Source organism: Equus przewalskii, chromosome 11 (assembly GCF_037783145.1).
Source record: "Equus przewalskii isolate Varuska chromosome 11, EquPr2, whole genome shotgun sequence".
NCBI lineage: Eukaryota > Metazoa > Chordata > Mammalia > Perissodactyla > Equidae > Equus > Equus przewalskii.
Window position 1 is genome coordinate 29,363,210 of NC_091841.1, and position 20,093 is coordinate 29,383,302.

Genomic DNA, 20,093 nt, shown 5'->3' on the forward strand with positions numbered 1-20,093 from the left:
CTCCATCTCCCATCTCCATCTCCCATCTCCATCTTCCATCTCCATGTTCCCTGTCTCGATCTCCCATCTCCATGCTCCCTGTCTCCATCTCCCATCTCCATGTTCCCTGTCTCCATCTCCCATCTCCATGCTCCCCGTCTCCATCTCCCATCTCCATGTTCCCCGTCTCCATCTCCCATCTCCATCTCCCACTGCCATGCTCCCCATCTCCATGCTCCCCGTCTCCATCTCCCATCTCCATGTTCCCTGTCTCCATCTCCCATCTCCATGCTTCCCATCTCCATCTCCCATCTCCATCTCCCACTGCCATGCTCCCCATCTCCATGCTCCCCGTCTCCATCTCCCATCTCCATCTCCTGTCTCCATCTCCCATCTCCATCTCCTTTCCACTGCTGCCTCCTTTGAAAACCACTGCCAAACAACAAGTAGAATAAAAAAGAGATGTAAGTGGGTGAGTTTCCTTTGGCTGCCATAACAAATGCTCACAGACGGGGTGATGACACAACAGAAATTGATTCTCTTACAGTTCTGGAAGCTACAAGCCCCAAATCAACAGGTGGCAGGGCCGTGCTCCCTCCCAGGGCTCTAGGGGAGGATACTTCCTGCCTCTTCCAGCTCTGGGGGCTCCAGGCTCCCTTGGCTTGTGGTCACATCACTTCAATCTCTGCCTCTGTCGACACATGGGCTCTTCTTCTCTTCCCCGTGTCTCTCTCCTGTGTGTCTCTTATGAAGACACTCATCCCTGGGTTTAGGGCCCACCTGGAGAATCCAGGATGATCTCCTCTCGAGATCCTTCACTTGATTACATCTGCAGAGATCCTTTCTCCAAATAAGGTCACATCCACATGTACCAGGGGTGAGGACATGGACGTATCTTTTGGGGGCCACCATTCGACATGCTGGTAGCATGCTTACCCTCAGACCTAGAGTTAGCCTGAAACTTAGTTGACAAAGGAAGTCAAAGATGAGGGACGAGGAGAAACAGATTCCTGATCGCCCCAAGATCCAGCTATGCCTGAAGCAAGACCTTGCTCTGCGTATTTTGATTGGGCACCAACAAACCTCGGGAAGAAGTGTGCCGGATCTAGTTTGTGTGGTTTCTGTCACTCGCAACCTGCACATTCCTAGCTGATGTGGGAACTGCTCCCTGGGAGTGGCTGCTGCAAATAACAACCTAACGTGTGGGGCTGGTGGGGTCTGCGTGGGGCTGGTGGCCAGTAAGCTTTCCCCAGGGCCCAGCTGGACATCAGAGATCTTTGCCACAAGGCGGAAAGTCGTTGTGCAAATTCTACTTGCGTAAACTCTGTTTGAGTGTTTTGATCCTACTGTGTTTACTGGGGAAGGAGGCTATACGAGTTTTTTCAGCTGCTGCAACAAACAGCATAGACCAGGACAGCTTAAACAACAGAGAGTTACTGTCTCCCGGTCCTGCAGGCTGGACGGCTGAGACCCAGGTGTGGGCAGGGCTGGTTCCCCCTGAGGCCTCTCTCCTTGGCGTGTAGACAGCTGTCTCCTCCCCGTGTCCTCACATGGTCGTCCCTCTGTGCGTGAGTGTGTCCTCATCTCCTCTTCTTATAAGGACCCCTGTCACATCGGATGAGGGCCCACCCCAGTGCCCTCATTTTAACTTAATCATCTCCTCAAAGGCCCTCTCTCAAAATATCGTCACATTCTGAGGTCCCGGGGGATGGGGCTTCAATATAGGAATTTTGGGGGACACAATTCAGCCCGGAGAAGAACGGGTAGGAAAAGGTCAGGATTTCAGAGGCTGCTGGGGTCTTCAAGAAGGTCCCACAAGAGCGAAACCAGCATCCTGGAAGCTGAGTTACGCGAAAATAGGAGCAATAAAGCTGTGTGGAGAGAGGTCCTTTCTGCCAGGGGTTAACAATCCAAGGGGGGTGAGAGTCAAGGACCTGAGCCCTAGGGAGCCATGAGTCCCTTACTTCAAGGCAGGGATCCTGCCAACCGACCTGGGAATGTCCCCCCAGTGCACACTGACCACTTGAGAAGCTGGGTGTTATCCCAGCTGCCATCTCCTCCCTCGGCTGTGACCGCAGGACGGGGCAGACCAGGTGGGCCATGTGGGAGAAAAGGGAATCGAGACCCAAAGGAAGATACTGATGCCGGCCCTGATATTGGTTTCCCTACATTAAACCCAGCATATGTGGGGTTACAACCAAAGCACTCATTCCCTGCTTACTCCCTGGCTTCCTGGTTCCAGAATCCACCATTCTCCATGGAGACAGACACCGCCAAGGACAAGCACCTGGATTTGTTATCTCCTCCCTGCAAACAGATACAGATTGGTGGGAAAGCTGCTGACCAGCAAGGTCACCGGCTCCCTCCTCTCTGCAAGTGTCTCAAGGCCAAACACAGGCTGGTGGGAAAGCTCCGACCAGCAAGGCCATGTGCTCCCCCTCCCCTACCTAAACTCCAGATAAAATCCTTCCTTTTAGCTTTTTGGGGAGTTTGGGATTTCAGCATTAGCGGCCCTCTCTCCTTTCTCAGTGCTGTGCAATAATAAAATTCCTACTTTCTTCCACTACACCCAGTGTCAGAGATTGGCTTGCTGCATGACAGACAAGTGAACTCACTTCAGGTTTGATATCAATACCAATTCATTAATAAGAATTAGTGAATTTTATTATTGAGCAACCACTCCCACCCCCCCAGGGACAAACTTTGTGGGGTCCAAAGCTTATCTTTTTTTTATTTATTTTTTATTTTTTCTCCCCAAAGCCCCCAAGTACATAGTTGTATATTCTTCGTTGTGGGTCCTTCTAGTTGTGGCATGTGGGATGCTGCCTCAGCGTGGTTTGATGAGCAGTGCCATATCCGCGCCCAGGATTCAAACCAACGAAACACTGGGCCGCCTGCAGCGGAGCGCGCGAACTTAACCACTCGGCCACGGGGCCAGCCCCCCAAAGCTTAACAACAAGAGGGGGTGCCCTTCAAGAAAAAGAATGCAAAATTATAAATACAAAGTCAGATACAACAATGAATATTTATTTAGAACAGGAGAAGAAATCACAGCAAGTCACAGATTTTTAAAAGCTGACAAATAATACAAAATAGAGAAAAAACATCTGTAATATGTTTTTCTAACTTTTTTGGCTGCACACTCTTTGACACACTTTTTTCATGTGTCAACAGTTTTGAATATTTTCCACAGAGAGAAATGAAAGAAACTTCAATTTTTTTTTAGCACAGTTGATCAGAATTTGTTCTATATTATTAATAGTGTAAAAATGTTTCTTAGCTTCACAACTCATTATTGATAATATCCTATACATTTTTAGGATTGCTATCAAATCTGGGAAGATCTCCACCAAGTTTTTTCATTCATGAATGATAAGATTTCAGGGCATTTGAAGTTTTCTTGTACAGAGAGTAATCTGAAATATTCTTTGAATTGATAACATTCATTAACTATTTTGTTGTCAATGTCCTTGCTGTGGTAGTGACTTAAGATTTTAAGCTGCCTTCATTGATGTCAATCAGCAGGAAATTTAAATGTTTCCCAGTGTTTTCATAAGATACATTCCACTTCATTAATTGGATCCTCAAAAATCCAAGAGCCTATGGATTTATTCTTTTCTAAAATTATCTCGTCCTCTTAATGAATTACTTTTGTTTATAATTCAGTTCTCAAATTCAAACTAATTCCTATTCACTTCAATATCTATCTTTTTTGTTTATTTGTTAGTTTGTTTGTTGAGGAAGATTAGCCCTGAGCTAACATCTGCTGCCAATCCTCCTCTTTTTGCTAAGGAAGACGGGCCCTGAGCTAACATCTGTGCCCATCTTCCTCTACTTTATATGTGGGATGCCTGCCACACCATGGCCTGACAAGTGGTGCCATGTTCGCACCCGGGATCCGAACCAGCGAACCCTGGCCCACCAAGAAGCTGAACGTGCGCACTTAACCACTGTGCCACCAGGCCGGCCCCTTAGTATTTGTCTTTATCCCTTTTGTTTCATAGTCCATTGATTTTAATCTGAACTTTCTCTTACTTCTTTCATCAACAAAATTAAAAATAACAAAAGAAGGTCCCCTTCCTAGCAACTTAAGTCAAGAGTTTGTAATTTCTCATTATTTCTTTTGAAGTGTTCCAAAATATCTTTGCAAATTTGAATAATCTCTGTTTTTGTTTGTAATGTCAATGCTGAGCCTCTTAATCTCAGGTTTGTGTGCCTGATGCTCAGTGAGCCAACCACTGAGACAGCAGCGCTTGGCAGTAGACAAAGGTTTATTCGAATTAGCCAAAATGAGGAGGCAGGAGGACAGCTTCTCTCAAATCTGCCTTAACGAAGAAGAGAGCAGGGGGTCTTTATGAGCTAAGGGGCTCGGGAGGAGGAGTTTCAGAGAAACAAAGGGGAAATCTGTGTTCCTTTCACTCCAGATAAGCCCTTGGGCAACCAGACTTCTGGGCATCAGTGGCAGCCCAGGGCTGGTTATCTGGTGACGGTAATTTCCTTGAAGGCATTCTTTCTCTTCTGCAAAACAGGCTCATAAATCCTTGTCACCCTTGAGCCACCCCTCAGACTAGACAAGAAAAATAGCAAATTGACAAGATTCACTTCTTTTCATCTGTGTCCGTGTTGGGAACGAGGTTGAAAGGTAATCTTGTTCTTACTGAATACTGACCACTGTCATGGATGCGGTCCATTGTTGACTGAAATGTGTGGTCCATGACTGCAGAGGTTTGCTACATTTTAGCATCCCTTGGAAGTGACTCCTCCACTTAAAACGCTGCCTATCTGAAGGTGGGAAGACTTTCCCGTAGAGTGGCTTCCGTCTCTGTATCTTCTCCTCCATCACCCATCTCCTTCGTGTTCTGGGCGCCACAGGGCTCCGTCACAGCTCCGCACAACCTCTGGCACTTCACCTTCGTGTCCTGATACCGGCAAATGCGTGAACCAGACTGGGGAGCAATAGTTACCTCGAAATGACCGGGAGCTGTGTAAATATACACCACTAACCCAAACTGAAGTTATCCCCGACTCGGGTTACCCCAAAATGTCCCTCTGTGGCCACGTCAATGCCACTGACGTGAAGGGGAGGGTGAGAGACAGAAGTTGGTGGGGAGAGAGACAGCAGTCGTTACCAGTGGTGGTTAAAACACGTCACTATGTGAGCTCCCCGAACATACGACCGTGTGAACGCGCTGTGGGGCCCCCCAGGGCCTTTGAGGCGGCCCGTGCTGCTGGGAGCAAGGGGGCTTCTGCATTATCGGCTTCACCCCTCTCAGCCTAGTCTCGGGTCTCAATGCCCGGCGTTTACTAACGGGGCATCCGCTGCCTGCAAAGCCCTTTCTGATGGGGCTTCTGTGCACATTAGTGGTCCTTGGCTGCAGACAACAAAAACCCACTGTGGCCAAGTTAAGTGATAAAGAGGATTAACTGGAAAGAGACCGGAGAGCTCACACGATCAACACACAGACTGGAGAACCTGGCGTCAAAACAGAACAGGTGTTGGACAGGTCTAAATTCAATGTCAGGATGCCACTGTGGGAGTGGATGACTTCCAAACGCTTCCGCCATCTTGGTTCACTCTCGCCAAGATTCAGAGTCCTGGGAGAGAGTCAGCCTGGACAGCTTAGGTCCTGGGCCAGCCCCTTAGATATTCTGGGATGGTGAGGACCTGGCAGAAGGAGACCCAGGGGACCCCTGTGGTCTCTGGACGCATGGACTCCTTGATTAACCAAGTTGTCCTGCAATGAGGGAGGGTAGCAAATCGTGGGCCCCCAGAAAAGGGGACTAGAGGCTGGGTAACACCCCTCCATCCTTCCAAAAGATCCAGTGCATAAAAATAATGACCATTTCCTGAGTCCTTGCTGTGTGCCAGATACAGCTAAACACGGCACGGGCATCTCATCAAACCCTCAGGAAACCCGTGAGAGGGGCACTGATACCGTCTCCACTTCAAAGCTACAAACGTGGAGAGTGAGACTTAGTGACTCGACTAGACCGAAAAGCTAGTGTGTGATGGAGGCAAGGTTCACCTCCCCCCACCCCGACCGTGTGATCCCGGAGTTCTTGTTCTTGTACATTTTGCAATAGTTTCTACAGAGAAAATAGAAAGAGAACTTGGTCTTTCCTTGTTGATCAGATTTGTTTTAAAATACTGAGAGGTGAGATGCATAAAACGTGCAACTTCATACTGACATTTTTTGCCGTTTGGACTCTGGCTCTGGGATTATGTCACAAAGACAGGATATCTGAGACATGGTATTTTGCACATTTCTCATCAAAAAAAAAAAAAAAGGTGTGGCATGATTAATGACGACACATGCTGCATTATCAAGCATATTCCTAGCAGACGAGATCTTCTGTCCTGACCAGGCGTCAACGAGAACTGAAGCTTCCACTTACAATCTTACGTGGCCAACGATTGAAGGAATTTTTCATAGACTAGCTTCCGGTTCTGTACATTTCAAATCTTATTTCTTCGCTGCTATCCACTACCCACACACCTCCCGTGAGGTTCATATCTCCACCTGACTCCTGGCCCTGCATTTTTCTCCATGACTCCGGGTGAGCCCGCACAGTGAACAGTGGCAACATTCCCAGAAGCCATTCCTACTCCGAGGTGGCTAGAAATAACCTAACTATACACAGAATTACGTGAACCTCATAAGTGCACCCTAGGAAGCCCCAACTTCTGGTACCACCAACTCAACTTTCCCTCCTCTGCCCAATGCAAGTGAGGGGCCCTGTGCTGGCCACTTACCCCTGAGAAGGGAGGCTGCCCTCATTGCCAACCATCTGCTTCAGATGGGCCCCTCGGTCACCGCCCAGGTTAGAGAAAGGCCATGGAGTGTGAAGTTTGTGGTCAAAAGATAAGGGTTGAATCACGGCCCATCAATTCATTAGCTGAGTGATGCTGGACAAAAACACTGGCCTCTCTGAGCCCCACTGCTATCAAGCACTATGTGGGTATCAGTGATGCTTATGAGCCAAAAGAGCACTTAGGAAGTGTTCATGGGTTGCAAGGCCAGTCCTGGTACTGAGTTCTCCATCAGACGCCTGGAGTGACTGATAGAGCCTCCTGCCCCATGGGCCTCCCTGGGAGAACGATGGGGGTCTGAGCTGAGACAGGAAAGCAGGTGACCCACAAAACGGAGGGCGCTCAGGGGGCATCTTCTCTTTCTAGGGCTGTAAGGCCCCCGAGGGGCAAGCCGACTTGGCGGGTCCCCGGCCCAGACCCATACGAGCATCTTGGTTCCCAGGACTCTCTACCTCCGGCTGCAGCACAAATCCACAGACTGGGAGATTCGCTGCCACGGGGTGACATTTGATAGATTATTAATAAGGTTTCCCTTCCTTTCTGGGGATCTGGCCTTGCCCCAGCTGGCTGGAAGTCTCTCTCGTTCTGGGGGACAGTAGGAGTCGCCTCAGAAGGTGCCAAGAGAAAGAACAAGGTATCCTTCAGCTGCCGACACACGGAATAGGATGACTCCGCGAGATGCCAGCTTGGGGGCGGGGCCTCGGCCTCGAAAGGTCAGACCCCCAGCTCATTGGTGCCGGTGGAGGGCGTCTCCCTCTCCTCCAGCTCGGGCTCCTCCTGCAGCGCCGTGCGGAGCACCGCCCCCAGGGGCTCCCGCAGACCCCGGCGGCTCCTTCTGCGGCCCACCACGAAGTAGATGATGGGATTGGCGCTGCTGCTCACTGACGTGGAGAGGAGGGAGACGTGCCGATACAGGAGCACCACCTGACCCTTCAGGTGCCCCCAGGAGAGGAGGATCGGGTTGAAGGCGAAGGGCACGGCGCAGAGGAGGAACACCAGGACGGAGACCAGGATGACCACATAGAGCCGCCTGGGCCGGCGCCGGCGCTGCGGGGGGCTCCTCTGCACCCGCACGAAGAGGGTCACGCTGGACAGTGTCATCATGGGTATGAAGATCCCCAAAATGAGGCAGCGGGAGGTGGAGTCCACCATCAAGCATTGCTTTTCGTCGGGGTGCCCGGACTTGATGCAGAAGAAAGACGACACCGTGTTCATCAGGAGGGACAGCCCCCAGAGCAGGGTGCACACCGTGGTCGACAGGTGCCGGGGCCGGTGACACCTGTACCAGATGGGGAAGAGGACGGAGAGGCAGCGCTGCGTGCTGATGGCCGTGAGCAGGCTCAGGCTGCAGGTGTAGGCAAAGTACTCCACTCTTTGCATCACCTCGTAGGCCTTCCACCACCTGGCGGCCAGCGAGGCGACTTCTAGGCTGACCGTGAAGGTCGCGCAGAGGAGGAAGAGGAGGTCGGCCACGGCCAGGTGGAGGACGTAGACGCAGAAGGGCGCCCTCTGCACGCAGAAGCTCAGCAGCCAGACCACCATGCTGTTGCCCACTATGCCGCAGGCGCAGACGACCAGGATCAGGGCGCCCAGCGCCAAGTGGGCCCTGCCCAGCGCATCTGCCCCCGGGGGGTTTGGGGTCGAGGCTGGAGTCTGGCTGCTGTTCAGAGTCTGGTCCATCCTATGGAAGGAAGATGGGTCAACGTAAGAGTCTGTGTTGCTTGGACCCTGGGGACTTCCAGGTGTCCCTGAGCCCGAATTTCCTGCTTCAGAGCCAGCATCTTTTTTGCAACAGACCATGACCAGGAGGCCTGACCCTTTCTGCACGCCCTGTGGCTCCCACCCCGTCTGAATCTGCCACCAGGTCCATTATGTACACGAAGTTGTCACAAATGCCCTTTGTCGTGTTAAGAGGTTCTCTTCTATTTCGAGGTAGGTTTTTTTTTTCTTTTTTTTTTTTGCTGAGGAAGATTCACCCTGAGCTAACATCTGTGCCAGTCTTCCTCTATTTTGTACGTGGGTGGCCCCCACAGCGTGGCTGCCACTGGGTGGTGTTAGTCCACGCCCAGGAGCCAAACTCAGACTATCGAAGCAGAGAGCACCGAACTTAACCACTAGGCCACAGGGCCAGCCCCATGAGTTTATTTTTTCAATCGCAAAGAGGTATTGACTTTTACTAAAGGCTTTTTCTACGTCTATTGATAGTATCCTTTTTTTTCTCCTATAATCTCCAAACCCTGTGATTTAATTTTTTAAGCTGGACCTCAGGTGCAAAGAGTAAATTTAACGATACCCCTCACTTTATGGCACACCACAATCGTCAGGCCGTTTAAAATCAAACAAAATCGTTTATTTAAATTTCCCTCTGCATCTCCGTCCCAGCTTCTTTTTCCCTCCCCACCCTTGCCTCTGTTCTAACTAGTTCAACCTACGTCCTTGGACATCTATCTTTCAAAACAGGTGGTTGCCCATAAGTGTTTTTAATTTACACAAATGTTGTCATTTAGAGTTCTTGCTGTTTTTTTTTTTTTTTTTTTTTTCACTCAACCGTATGTTTTCAGGACATTGACAGGCGGCTGTGTGGAAAAGGAGCCGGTCGTGGTTTCAAATGTTATCATGTGCACCAGCCCCATTTTACTTCTCCATTCCTTTATTCCCACAAAAACATTGTGTCCCATGTCCTCACGCCTGTCCCCGTTGGGTTTGGCTCAGGATTTTTCTGGGATGCGTTCCAGAAGTGGGATCGCTGGGTTGTAGGACACGTGCGCTCTCGGCTTCACTAAATACTGTCTGGTTACTTTCCTAAACGGCTGCCGGGGCTTCATGTCCACCAGCAGGACGGGATGTGTCCTGTTTTCCTCATTCCTTCCCCAACACTTGATACCATGCACTTTCCTAACTTTTGCCTGATAACCATAAAGGGCTATTTTGTTGATGTTTGAGCTTGCCTTTCTCTGACTCCAGTGAGCTTGGGCGTCCGTTCCCGTATCTGTCAGCCGTCGGGGGTTCCCCATCTTCGTGCTGCCTGCTCCTGGCTGTTGCCCACTTGTCACTTGGGGGTTTCTTTCTTTTCCTTCTTGATTTGCAGGAGCTGTTTGCATCCTTGCTGGGTTTAGATGCTCCAGGCATCGTTCTCTGAGAAATCTCTTCAAGGTGGTGACTTCATCTGTTGTGAACTTGGCTGGACAGACACGCTCAATGTTGGTATAATTTTTCACCCTGAAATGTGTTGCCTGTTGGATCTTAAGTCAGTCTGTGTCCCCTGGTGAAAAAGATACCCCTTATATTTCCTCTGTGACTTTTACAGTTTTTCCCTTTCACAGTTTGCTCTTGAATCCAGCTGGCATCTATTTTTATGTGGGATTAAAGAAAGGCTACGACTTGATTTTTCCTCCATGTTATGAGCCAGTTTTCTCAGCCCTATCCGCTAGACAGTCTGCCCTTTCTCTGTCCGCTTACCAAGTTCCCGTTCACACTCGGGACTGTTTTTGAACTCTCCGTGCCGTACCCCCGGTTCGTCTGTTCCTACACACTGTCACTTTTTAAATATACCCGGCTTTGTGTGAGCTCTGGGAACTCTTCAGCTCACGGCTACTCAGTGGTGCTTCTCTGCTTGGTTTCATCCCACGCAGAACTGAGTTCTCAGGCAAAGACTCAAGGGGAGCCCTCTGCAGACCGGAGTCCTTCCTCCGACTGGCTCAGTCCTTTCTTTCTGGCACTCCATCTCGCAAATTCCAGCCACTTAGTCTCCCTAAAGTCTGACTTCTGTGTCTTCCACTCAGGGAGACCGCCACTCTCTGCCTGGCTTTCCCCACTTCCTGTGCCATTCTCCACAAAGTACCCCCAGGTGGTGAGGCGGGGTGAACATAGGGGTCCCCTCTGCATTTCCCTTCTCTCAGCATGCACCGTCCTGGGGTACCTCTTGTCCTATATCCAAAAATAGTTCTTTCTTATGTTTTCTCCCATTTTCTGGTGGTTTACAACGGGAGGGCTGGCCCAGGACCAGTAGCTCCATCATGGCGACAGACGGAAATGCCTCTTCCTGTTGATTGTCAACGGTGTAGAGGACACTGTTGGTTTTTGTAGTTTTTATTAATCAAGCAAATATCCTGATTTATTTTATCATATCTATCCGTTTGTCGAATATTTTTATTTTCTCTGCAATTGTCCTCATTCCTCTAATTTCTTTTTCATGCCTTATTTCATAGCCCAGAACTTCTAGTACTCTCTGAACCATGCTCGGAATCAGACACACTCATCTTCTTCCTAATCTTAAAGAGAATGCGTCTAAAGCTTCTCCCTTAGGTATGACGTTTATACATTTTTGGTATTTTTTTCATCAAGGCAAGAAAGTTCCCTTTCTAGTTTTATGAGAGTTTTTATCATAAATGAATGATGAAATTTATCACATTTTTTTTTCTGCAGCTACTTAATCATTTTCTTTTTTTTCCTCTTTATTTATGTGGTGAATGCATAGGCTAGGTTTATCCTCATATTTCTAGGATAAACCATTTCTAGTTTGCTCTGTTTTTGTTTTTTTTTTCTGGGTGCTCTGATTTTCTTTAGAAAATTTTCACCCATATTCATAAGTGAGATTGGCCCATAATTTTCCACTCTTGTTCGATTCATTTTTTTATTTCAAAGCTGTAAGTTCCTACTGGCTTCACAAAATGACTTGGAGAGATTGCTTTTTTTTCTCCACCCTCTGGGACAATTTGTATCATGTGAAGATTATCTTTCTTTGAGGGTTTGGCAGAAGGTAAAACCATCTGGTCTGGTAATTTTTATGTGAGTGTTAGCGGATATGCATGGCTGTGAAAAAAAACCTACAACTCCGATTTATTTAACGTTTTAAGTCTATTTAGATTTTAAATCTCTTCTTGAGTTAGAATAGGCAATATTATTTTTCTAGAAAATTGTTCATGCTTTCTGGTTTCACCTTTATCATTATAGCACTCCACACGGTGTTCTCATAATTTTTAAAACCTCAGTTCTATCTGCCATTTTTAATTTGTGCCTTTGCTCCTTTTTTTTTTAAATCAGTTTGCCAAAGGTTTGTTCTTTGAGAACTGTTTTTTTTTGGGGGGGGGGGGTTTAAAAAATCATCTCTGTTGTTTCTTTTCTTCCTATTTCCTTAATTCGTGCTTTAATTTCTTCCACTTTCTTTGGATTTTCCTCTCATTCTTTTTTCAGCTTCTTGCGGTGAATGCTTAGGTAATTAATTGTCAAAGCTTCTTCTTTTTCTAACAGGTGTTTAGGGCTATTTCTTAGAGGCTTCATGAGCTTTGGTCCTCAGTGTCTTCATTGTTATTCATGTTTAAATATTTAAAAATTCACAACCATTTAAAATATTTTAAATTTAAAGTTTGTTTCTCTAAATTATTTAGAAGCGCATTTTACAACACAAGCATCGGCAATCTTTTTTGTTATTGATTTCTGGTATTATTGTCTTGTGGTCAGGTAACGTGGTCAATTTTTCCATTTTTGTTGAAACTCACCCTGTAGGGTAGTCGATGGCCAATTTTTGTTTTCTTTACATACTCATTTGATTAAGCTTTTAAAATCGCATCACTTATATGATCTGTATCCTGGTTAATTCTTTATCTGCTACAAATATTAACCCATTACGATTGTAGTTTTGTCATTTTCTCTTTTCTTCCCCTATTTGGAAACTTTGTGAAGTGTATACAAACCCCAGATTATTCCATTATCCTGGTCAATTGTTGCTTTTATGTAGCGGCCCTCTTTCTTCATAATCCCTTTTTTAGCCTTTAAGGCTGTTTGATCTGATGTCAGTCAAGTTTTTATTAACATTTCCTAGTTCCGCCATTAATTCCCAGCGATGGGTTGTCTCCTGCAGGGATAATGTAGTGGGGGCCCCCCCAAGGTCACAAGGTCATGGAAGTTGTGCTACCCAGACTTTTGCATTGACCTCTGTTGGGCTTTCAAAGGATTTCACAGGTGCGGGACCAGATTTTTGATGGATTTTGTGGTTTGGAGATTTGGCATCACGTGAGTCTCTGTGAATTCAGATTCTACACCCGAATGGTGCAAATCTGGGGCTGTTACTCAACGTGGTGCCCGACCCCACTCACGCACCCCTCCCGCCCCGAGTCTCAGGCATTCTGGGCAGGACATTGCTTTCTTTAAGCAGCGGGGGCCTCCCGTTCTGGCCTCCTGCAGCCTCCTCTGTTCCAGCCCCTCCTCCAGGACCACCTCCTAGCCCCTCAGCGCCTCCTCGCCCCCCGCCGCCCCGCCTCACCTCGGGCCTGGAGCCTGTACCCCATCTGATGGACCCTGGGCCGTCAGCATCCGCTCTAGGTGAAAATTCGTTTGTGGTGCCTGGAGATTTCTCTTCCCATCTTTCATCCTTCAGCCCTGTGCTCTAATTGGGTGGGGCGGGAGCAGAAGTGAATTTTTTTTCTCCCACATTTCCCTCCATCCACAGAGGGAGCGTGGCGCCATGTCACTATGGTCAGGCTCCCTGTCCGCTATAGTCAGAAGTCCCTCCTTTAGGTGGAACACAAGTTTAAATAATATTTATCAAACTTACACTATGTGCCAGATATGTAGTGGTACATATAGAGAACACACACACATATAAAATAGCGTGTATACGTATATATGCAGACACACATATGCGTACACAGAGCACACACAGCACAGACACATACGTGTACACATAGTACGTATACTTATATAATAGCATGTATGCATATACAGGCTCGAAGACATATATACATACACAGAGCACACATTATATATAAACCATGCACACATACGTGTGCACACATAGCACGTGTGCATACACACACAACACGCACATAAGATGTGTATATGTGAACACGTGCACACACAGAGCACATGTACACCAATGATCATGACAGACAGAGCCCATCCTCACAGAACTCACAGTCCAGGGCAGGAAACACACAGTTAGACACGATTGCCCCCTACTGCTTTGGGGGTTAGTAATTACTAAGAGGGGGGATTCGGGGGGGGGGCTGGAGGTACTGAGGTCAGAGGGCAACTGGGAGATGCCAGGTGAAGGGGCCTCCAGGACCGATTGGGGCTCCCCCCGTGGGCTCGGACTGCGCTCCCCCAGCTCCTTCCCAGCCACCGGGCCCCCTCCCCCACTGCTGTCCCCCATCACTCCCCCTCCGTCTCTGTCCACTGCAGGGCCCTGAGAACTGGAGTCCCCTCGGCCACCACACTGAGTGAGGAGGGTTTGGGCACCACCCCAGGAGGGGAGGATGTGGGCCTGCACCTGCTGAGCGGGGGCGGGGGGACGCACACTGCTGTCCCACAGTCCTGGTGATGCTGGGCCCCCCAGGCCAACGCCCCCCCACCTCCCCGCACACATCCGGCCCAGCCTCTCCCTGCCTGCTCTGGGTCGGGGGTCCAGGGACCTGGACGTCTACCTAACAGCCATCAGGTATCCACCCCGGAAACACTGACTGAGGGCAGACCGGGTCGGTTCCGCTCCAGGTCCCAGGGGGCGGATGGGGACAAGAAGACGGACACTTGCTGCCTTCCTGGAAATGACGTTCTGAGGGAGGATGCTCCATAAGCAAGAAGGATGCAGCTTCGGATGTGATAACTTACAGAGACGGTGACAGCTGTTCCATAGAAGCTTTTCGAGAAAACTCTCACAGAGTTCTATATAACAGAGCAGGACAAAGGGATACAGTACCAAGCGGTGGGAGGGGCTGGTATGATAGGTGGGGTGGTCCCAGAAGAGCCCTCCAAGGGGGCGGCACTCAGCAGCAGAGACCCCCACATGTGCCAAGGAGGCAGCTGGGGAGTCAGGATTGCGGGTGACCTTTGGAAGGAGTTGGCTGTAAGGGGTGGCTGGGGAAGGCAGGGACATGAGATGTGGAGGCAGCGGTTTCATCTGTGTCTTAGGAAGGAGATTCCTGCGTGCTCGCGCGCGCGGGTGGGAGCGATTCAGCAGAGAGGGAAGAACAGATGATGCAGGAGGGAGGCCCCAGCTGCAGGAGGTGAGAGGCGAGGGGATGGGCACGGCCGAGGGGTTGGCCCCGCTGGGAGTTGGGGCACCACCCAGCAGAGAAGGGGAGACTCCGGCCGTGGGCGCGGGATCCAAGGTGGGAGCATGACTCTGCTCTGTTTTAGGCATCCTCTTTTTCAGCGAAAATAGAAGGGAGGTCAAATATGGGGATTGAGGAAAGAAAAGAGGGATTTGGGGAGTTGGAAGAGAGACGGGTCCTCATCCCGGCGGCCCTGAGCTGAACTGTGTCGTCCTCAGGCTCCTCTTTTGAAGCCCTAACCCCCATGCGACTGTATTTGGAGATGGGGCCTACAAGGAGGTAATTAAGGTAAATGAGGTCATAAGGGTGGGGCCCCGCTCCAATAGGATTAGTGTCCTTTCAGGAACAGACCCCAGAGGGCGCTTGCTCTCCCCCGCCATGTGAGGACACAGTGAGAAGGCGCCGTCTGCAAGTCTGCAAGCCAAGAAGAAGGCTTCACCGGGAACCCAATCAGCCAGCACCTTGGTCTCAAGACTTCCAGCCTCCAGAAATAGGAGAAAATAAGTGTCTGCTGTTTAAACCGCCCTGAATCAGATGCTGGCACACAGTGGGTGCTCAATAGGTGTGGAGGGGCCCCTAGAAGAAGTGCTAAGCTGGGTACTCCCCAGATGCCACAGTCCTCCTTCCGTCTGCTCGGTCTTCCCACGCTAGTTCAGTTGGCTGTCAGCTGGACCACGAGCCCCACAGGCCAGCCTGCGTCTGCCTCCGCCCCGTGCTGGAGTCACGCCCTCCTGGTCCCGCGCACAGTGCCTGCCTCTAGGGGATGCTCAGTCCTGACTTGTTGATGGCTGACGGTTTAAAATACTGACTCTGTTGAGTTAGGGCTGGTGTTCCTGTCTCCCAAGCCTTGTTTGAATTTTTGTCTCTTCCACTAAAGACTTCTGGAAATGCATTATTTCCCACTACTGTCAGGAAACCAGTCTTACTTTGAAAGACGTGAGTGGTGAAGGAGCAAGAAAGCCTCGCCTGCCCGCACCTTGGGGATCACCATTAGCATCACCCTTAACGCTGTGTTTATATCCTTGCAGGTTGTTTTCCGTGCACTTACCTGTAAATCTGTTTTTCCATCAATGAAAATATATCACCCGGTTGTTTCGTAAGCCGCCTTTTCAAAAACTAATTGTATGTCTTCTCCTTAATTGTGCTCCCTCGCCACCTGCGTGACTCACCTTTGTCCCGGCTCTGCCATCACCACTGATGGGGACTCTCCACGTGGCACCCCCGTGATATGAACTCGTCACTTTACATGGTGGTGAGGTCGGCTTCGTTAACCCCGTTTTATTTAGAGGACGCAGCCTGGGAGAAGTTCAGGCTCCCCGTCCTCCAGCCGCACCTGGTGGGGCTGCACAGCACCGCTTGTCGCATGGTGCTCTCCTGCCTCCACCCAGACAGGAAAAACGTGAGGCCTCTCACCTGCTCTGCGACACGGCGCTCCGTCCTTTGGAGAAGGGTGGCCGGTCCCCTCCTGGCTCTGGTCCTTGGAGGCCTTGCAGCTCCTCTTGGCCCAGGCCGCTGAGCGGCTCCCGCCCCAGTCCCTGCTTACAGGGCCGTTCTGAGCTGTCTTCCGCTGCCCCCTACACTGGCCTCAGAGGAGCCCTGTTCCCGGGACCCCTGGAGAACCTTCACCCGGCTCCTTCTGAGAAGCGGGAAGGGGAGCTTGAGGTATAAATGCTGGATGGCACCGCCCCACCCACGGGGAGGCCTGCAGAAGAGCTGGCTGGGGCTAATGGGCCTGGCCAGGCGGGGCCTCCCCGGCTCCCCGCCCAGGAGAGGGCTGGGCTGCAGGTCAATGGAGATTGGGGCTGGGGTGCAAGGAGGGTGGAGGGCCCTCCGTCTCCTATGCTATCCTGGCGATACCTGCCTTCCTGAAGGCCTTCTGGGACAGCCGAGGAGACCTCAGAGCACCAGCAGACCCCATCGCAGGCAGTTAGGGAAGGACGCTGGAGGGAAGCGGGCTCTTGGGGCCTGGGAGAGGCCATTACGTCTGCCTGTAACTTCCCGCATGGAGAGATGCTCTTGCTAATGGACTAGCCCAGTGCAGATTATCGGACTGAGGGCCTCAGCTCGCTGCTGGCTGTTGGCCAGAAGCTGCCCTTGCTCTTGCCATATGGGCTCTCCAGGATGGCAGCTCATGACATGGCAGCTTGCTTCCTTAAAGCCAGCAAGAGGGAGAGTCTGCTAGAAGACAGAAGTCACAATCTCATGTAGCCTTAATCATAATCTTTGCTCCATTCGGAGGGTTGCAAGCAAGTTGCCTGGTCCAGCCCACACTCACGGGGAGATTCTGAATACCTGGAGGCGGATTGTTGGGGGCCCTCTTGGATTCTGGCTACCAGGCTGATTGGCTGACCAAGAACTTCCCAGTGCCGGTCCTTCCTGCTTCCTGTCCAGTACAGAATGGCTAGGGGACCAACACCATTGTGTGTTGTTTCTGTGTTCTGTTCTGCGTGTCTTCAGAGCTGTCATCATTTTGATGCGGGCTCGGCGAGCCGAGGAGTCGAAAGAAAGATTTCTTGGGCTCTGAAGGTCTGGCAGTAGTGCTCTTTTATTCAGAGAATAGCATGGAGTAGCATGGGGACAGGACCCATGGGCGCTGAAAAGCTGCAATGGGTTGAGGGCCGGGGTAGATTTATAAGGCACAGGTAGGTATGTGAGTTATTTCTTTACAAGACAAAGGAAGATCATGTAAAAAATGTCATTAAAATGGTGTCAGTGTAGGTGGGGTCTGGTTATCAGGTGGTCCTATGACTTTGGATAAGAATCAGATCGGATCGGGTCAGGACGTCCTGTGCTTCCTGGAGGATGATATAGATTGGTATGTAGGGCAGGACGCCTTGGGCTTTTCTCCCTGGGGCAGCCTGGATCCTCATCAATTTGGCCAAAGGGTACCAGTCCCAGAGGAAGTACCCCTGGATGTGGTGGAGAGAGATGCAAATAGCCCGCAGCTCCTGGGCTGGTGCAGGACGGGACGCAGTCCCTGGCCTTGACTTTGGATGGCTCTCTCCTGGGGTGAAGGGGAGCACATGTGTCGCTGTGAACGATACAGCCACCGGTGTTAGGTGGGAGCACTTGAACATCACACGTGGGACCCAGCGCGTGTGTGGGTGGTGGAATGTCCGGGGAGGGACCACGCCTACATTCGCCACTCTGCCTGCCAGCATCTCCTTTTCCTGCCAGCGCACCTGGTTTTACCTTGAACTCCCCTCTTCCCAGCTCTCAGCCTGTTGCGTTTGGTGAGACAGGGCGGGGGCCTCCTCCATCCCCGGTCCCCACCTCCCCACCCAGGGGAGGGCGTGTCACTGGCGCCTGGCCAGAGAGCAGAATCCTCGGTCCTTCGGTTAGAATTATCTGGAAGAGAGTGTCTCTCTGCTGGGATTGCTGAATCCGTCAAATGTAAACTGGGAGCCGTTGGGTACCTGCCACTGAGTTTATTTACTGAGAACAAATGCAACGCAGACAAAGCAGAAATGAGAAGCAGGAAGAAAAGAGAACTTGGAGAACATGATTCGAGGCCCTGGATCCAACTATGTCTGAAATGAAAATCACTTCTGGAACGTCCCTGGTATGCAAGGAAATTCCCTTGGACACACAGATACCCCCACGCTCACCCCCCAAGCTGGACTGATCTCGGGTTTCTGTTACTTGTCACCAAGGTCCTGGCTGACACCGTATACAAATGTGCCTATGAAATGAATCTGTAATCTACAGGCCGAGCTTCCTAAAGCAGAGATGAACGGTGTGGGGCGGGGTTAGGGGCTGGATGCCCTGGGGCACTAGGAAACTTCAGCTGGGAGTGATGAAAATGTTCTTTTTCGGGGGAGGGAAACGCTCTATATATTGATTTGGTGATGACACGGGCATACATACGTGGGTCAAAGGTCACTGAACTACACATTCAATGGGTGTATTTTATCGTATGTAAATTAGACCGCAATTAGATCAATTACCAAGATTTTTAAAAAAGTCAGCCTGGTTGGTAAGCCTCTTCCTGAGCTGCCAGGAAACTTCGCGCTGGCATTCTGAGTCACCGAAGCAGAGTTTTCCACGAGTTTTAATTCTGCGAACTGTGCCGTGTTGTTTTCTCCAAGCCTCTACGGGCTTCTTTCCAGCCCCCCCGGCTTAAAATATAATAATTTTGCACTTGCATTCTCGGTCGTCCTGATTCGGGAAGATCTCTGTAACATGCTGCCTGGCTTCCCGGCCCGTCACCAACATGACGAAGGGCACATTTCCTTCGTCCCGGGCTTCTCCCCGTGTACCGAGAGGCTGGACCGTAAATGAAACCATCTCTCCGTCCCGCCTTCTAGATGAACCCCTTGGATCCTGGGAGGGTTCTGAACCAAGCTGTGCAGATGCAAAAAAGATCTTGGCAAAATTCTGGCATAAAATAGCAAACCCCAGTTATCTTAAAACCACAGCTGGCAGGAGATTCGGGAAAGCTGGGCCCGTGCCAGAGAGACATTCCGTCTCCTCTCACTAAGATGGAGGATGAAGATGGGGAGAGGCGCCAGCTCTGGCCGTGTGCTGTGCTCTCTGTAGAGCTCGAGTCCCTTTCCCACCCCCTCCCCCCGTCAGATGCCGACGCCTGAAACCGGGCCGTCCTGTCCTTTGGTCTCCATCCACTGTGAAATCCAGCGAGGCCCGGCTGGGGTGTCCTGTGGCCGTGATGGGCGTGTCTTCTCTACTCCATGCATCTCCCTGAACCCCAACACCCAGTGCTTTGCTGGTGGGAAACACAAAGGTGGGAGGCCCGAGCTTCCAGGGGAACAGGACCGCCACTGTGCTGGAGCCTGTGGGTGGTGACTAGGGGCTCTCACCAGCGCTGTCCACCCAGCGGGACTGAGCTTGGACGAGGAGCTCCATCGGTGCCCCGGCAGCAGGCGCTCTCAGGCTGTGCCGCGGAGCCCTGCTGTGAAGACTCAACGAGATCTGGACATGGAGCTCTTTGCCCAGGGCCCACTGTACACAGTCGGTGCTCAATAATGGCAGTCACTGCCCCAACCACTGGCGCTTGGGATAGGCTGTTCCCGTGAATGTCCCTCCTTCACTGGCCACCCTCTCCCTTCCTGCCACCTAGTCCCTGATGCCTAACTGTAGTACAAGAGAAAACTGAGGCACAGCGGGACCAAGGACCCATGGCTAGTAGGTGGTGGCCCCCACCCCCGTCCTGTCACCCCTCACCCCACCCTGTACATCCTGTGGTGGCAGCAAGTCCTGGGCAGGGAGACAGCACTCCTTCTAGCTCCCTAGAACCT

General features: G+C 50.7%; 1 protein-coding gene across 1 annotated transcript; it reads right to left on the reverse strand.

Annotated features, from left to right (window-relative positions):
* Positions 1–2,985: 2,985 nt before the first annotated feature.
* On the reverse strand, positions 2,986–17,070 carry LOC103551280 (mas-related G-protein coupled receptor member D-like). The gene is made up of 2 exons (XM_008520729.2): positions 16,252–17,070; positions 2,986–8,471 (listed from the first exon to the last, which is right to left on the reverse strand). Exon 2 carries the CDS (start codon positions 8,468–8,470, stop codon positions 7,505–7,507), a length of 966 nt encoding a protein of 321 aa, XP_008518951.2. The 5' UTR covers position 8,471; positions 16,252–17,070; the 3' UTR covers positions 2,986–7,504.
* Between the last annotated feature and the right edge of the window lie 3,023 nt (positions 17,071–20,093).

Coding starts and splice junctions, on each gene's coding strand:
- LOC103551280 (XM_008520729.2), bottom strand. CDS start 8,470: ATGGACCAGACTCTGAACAGCAGCCAGACTCCAGCCTCGACCCCAAAC.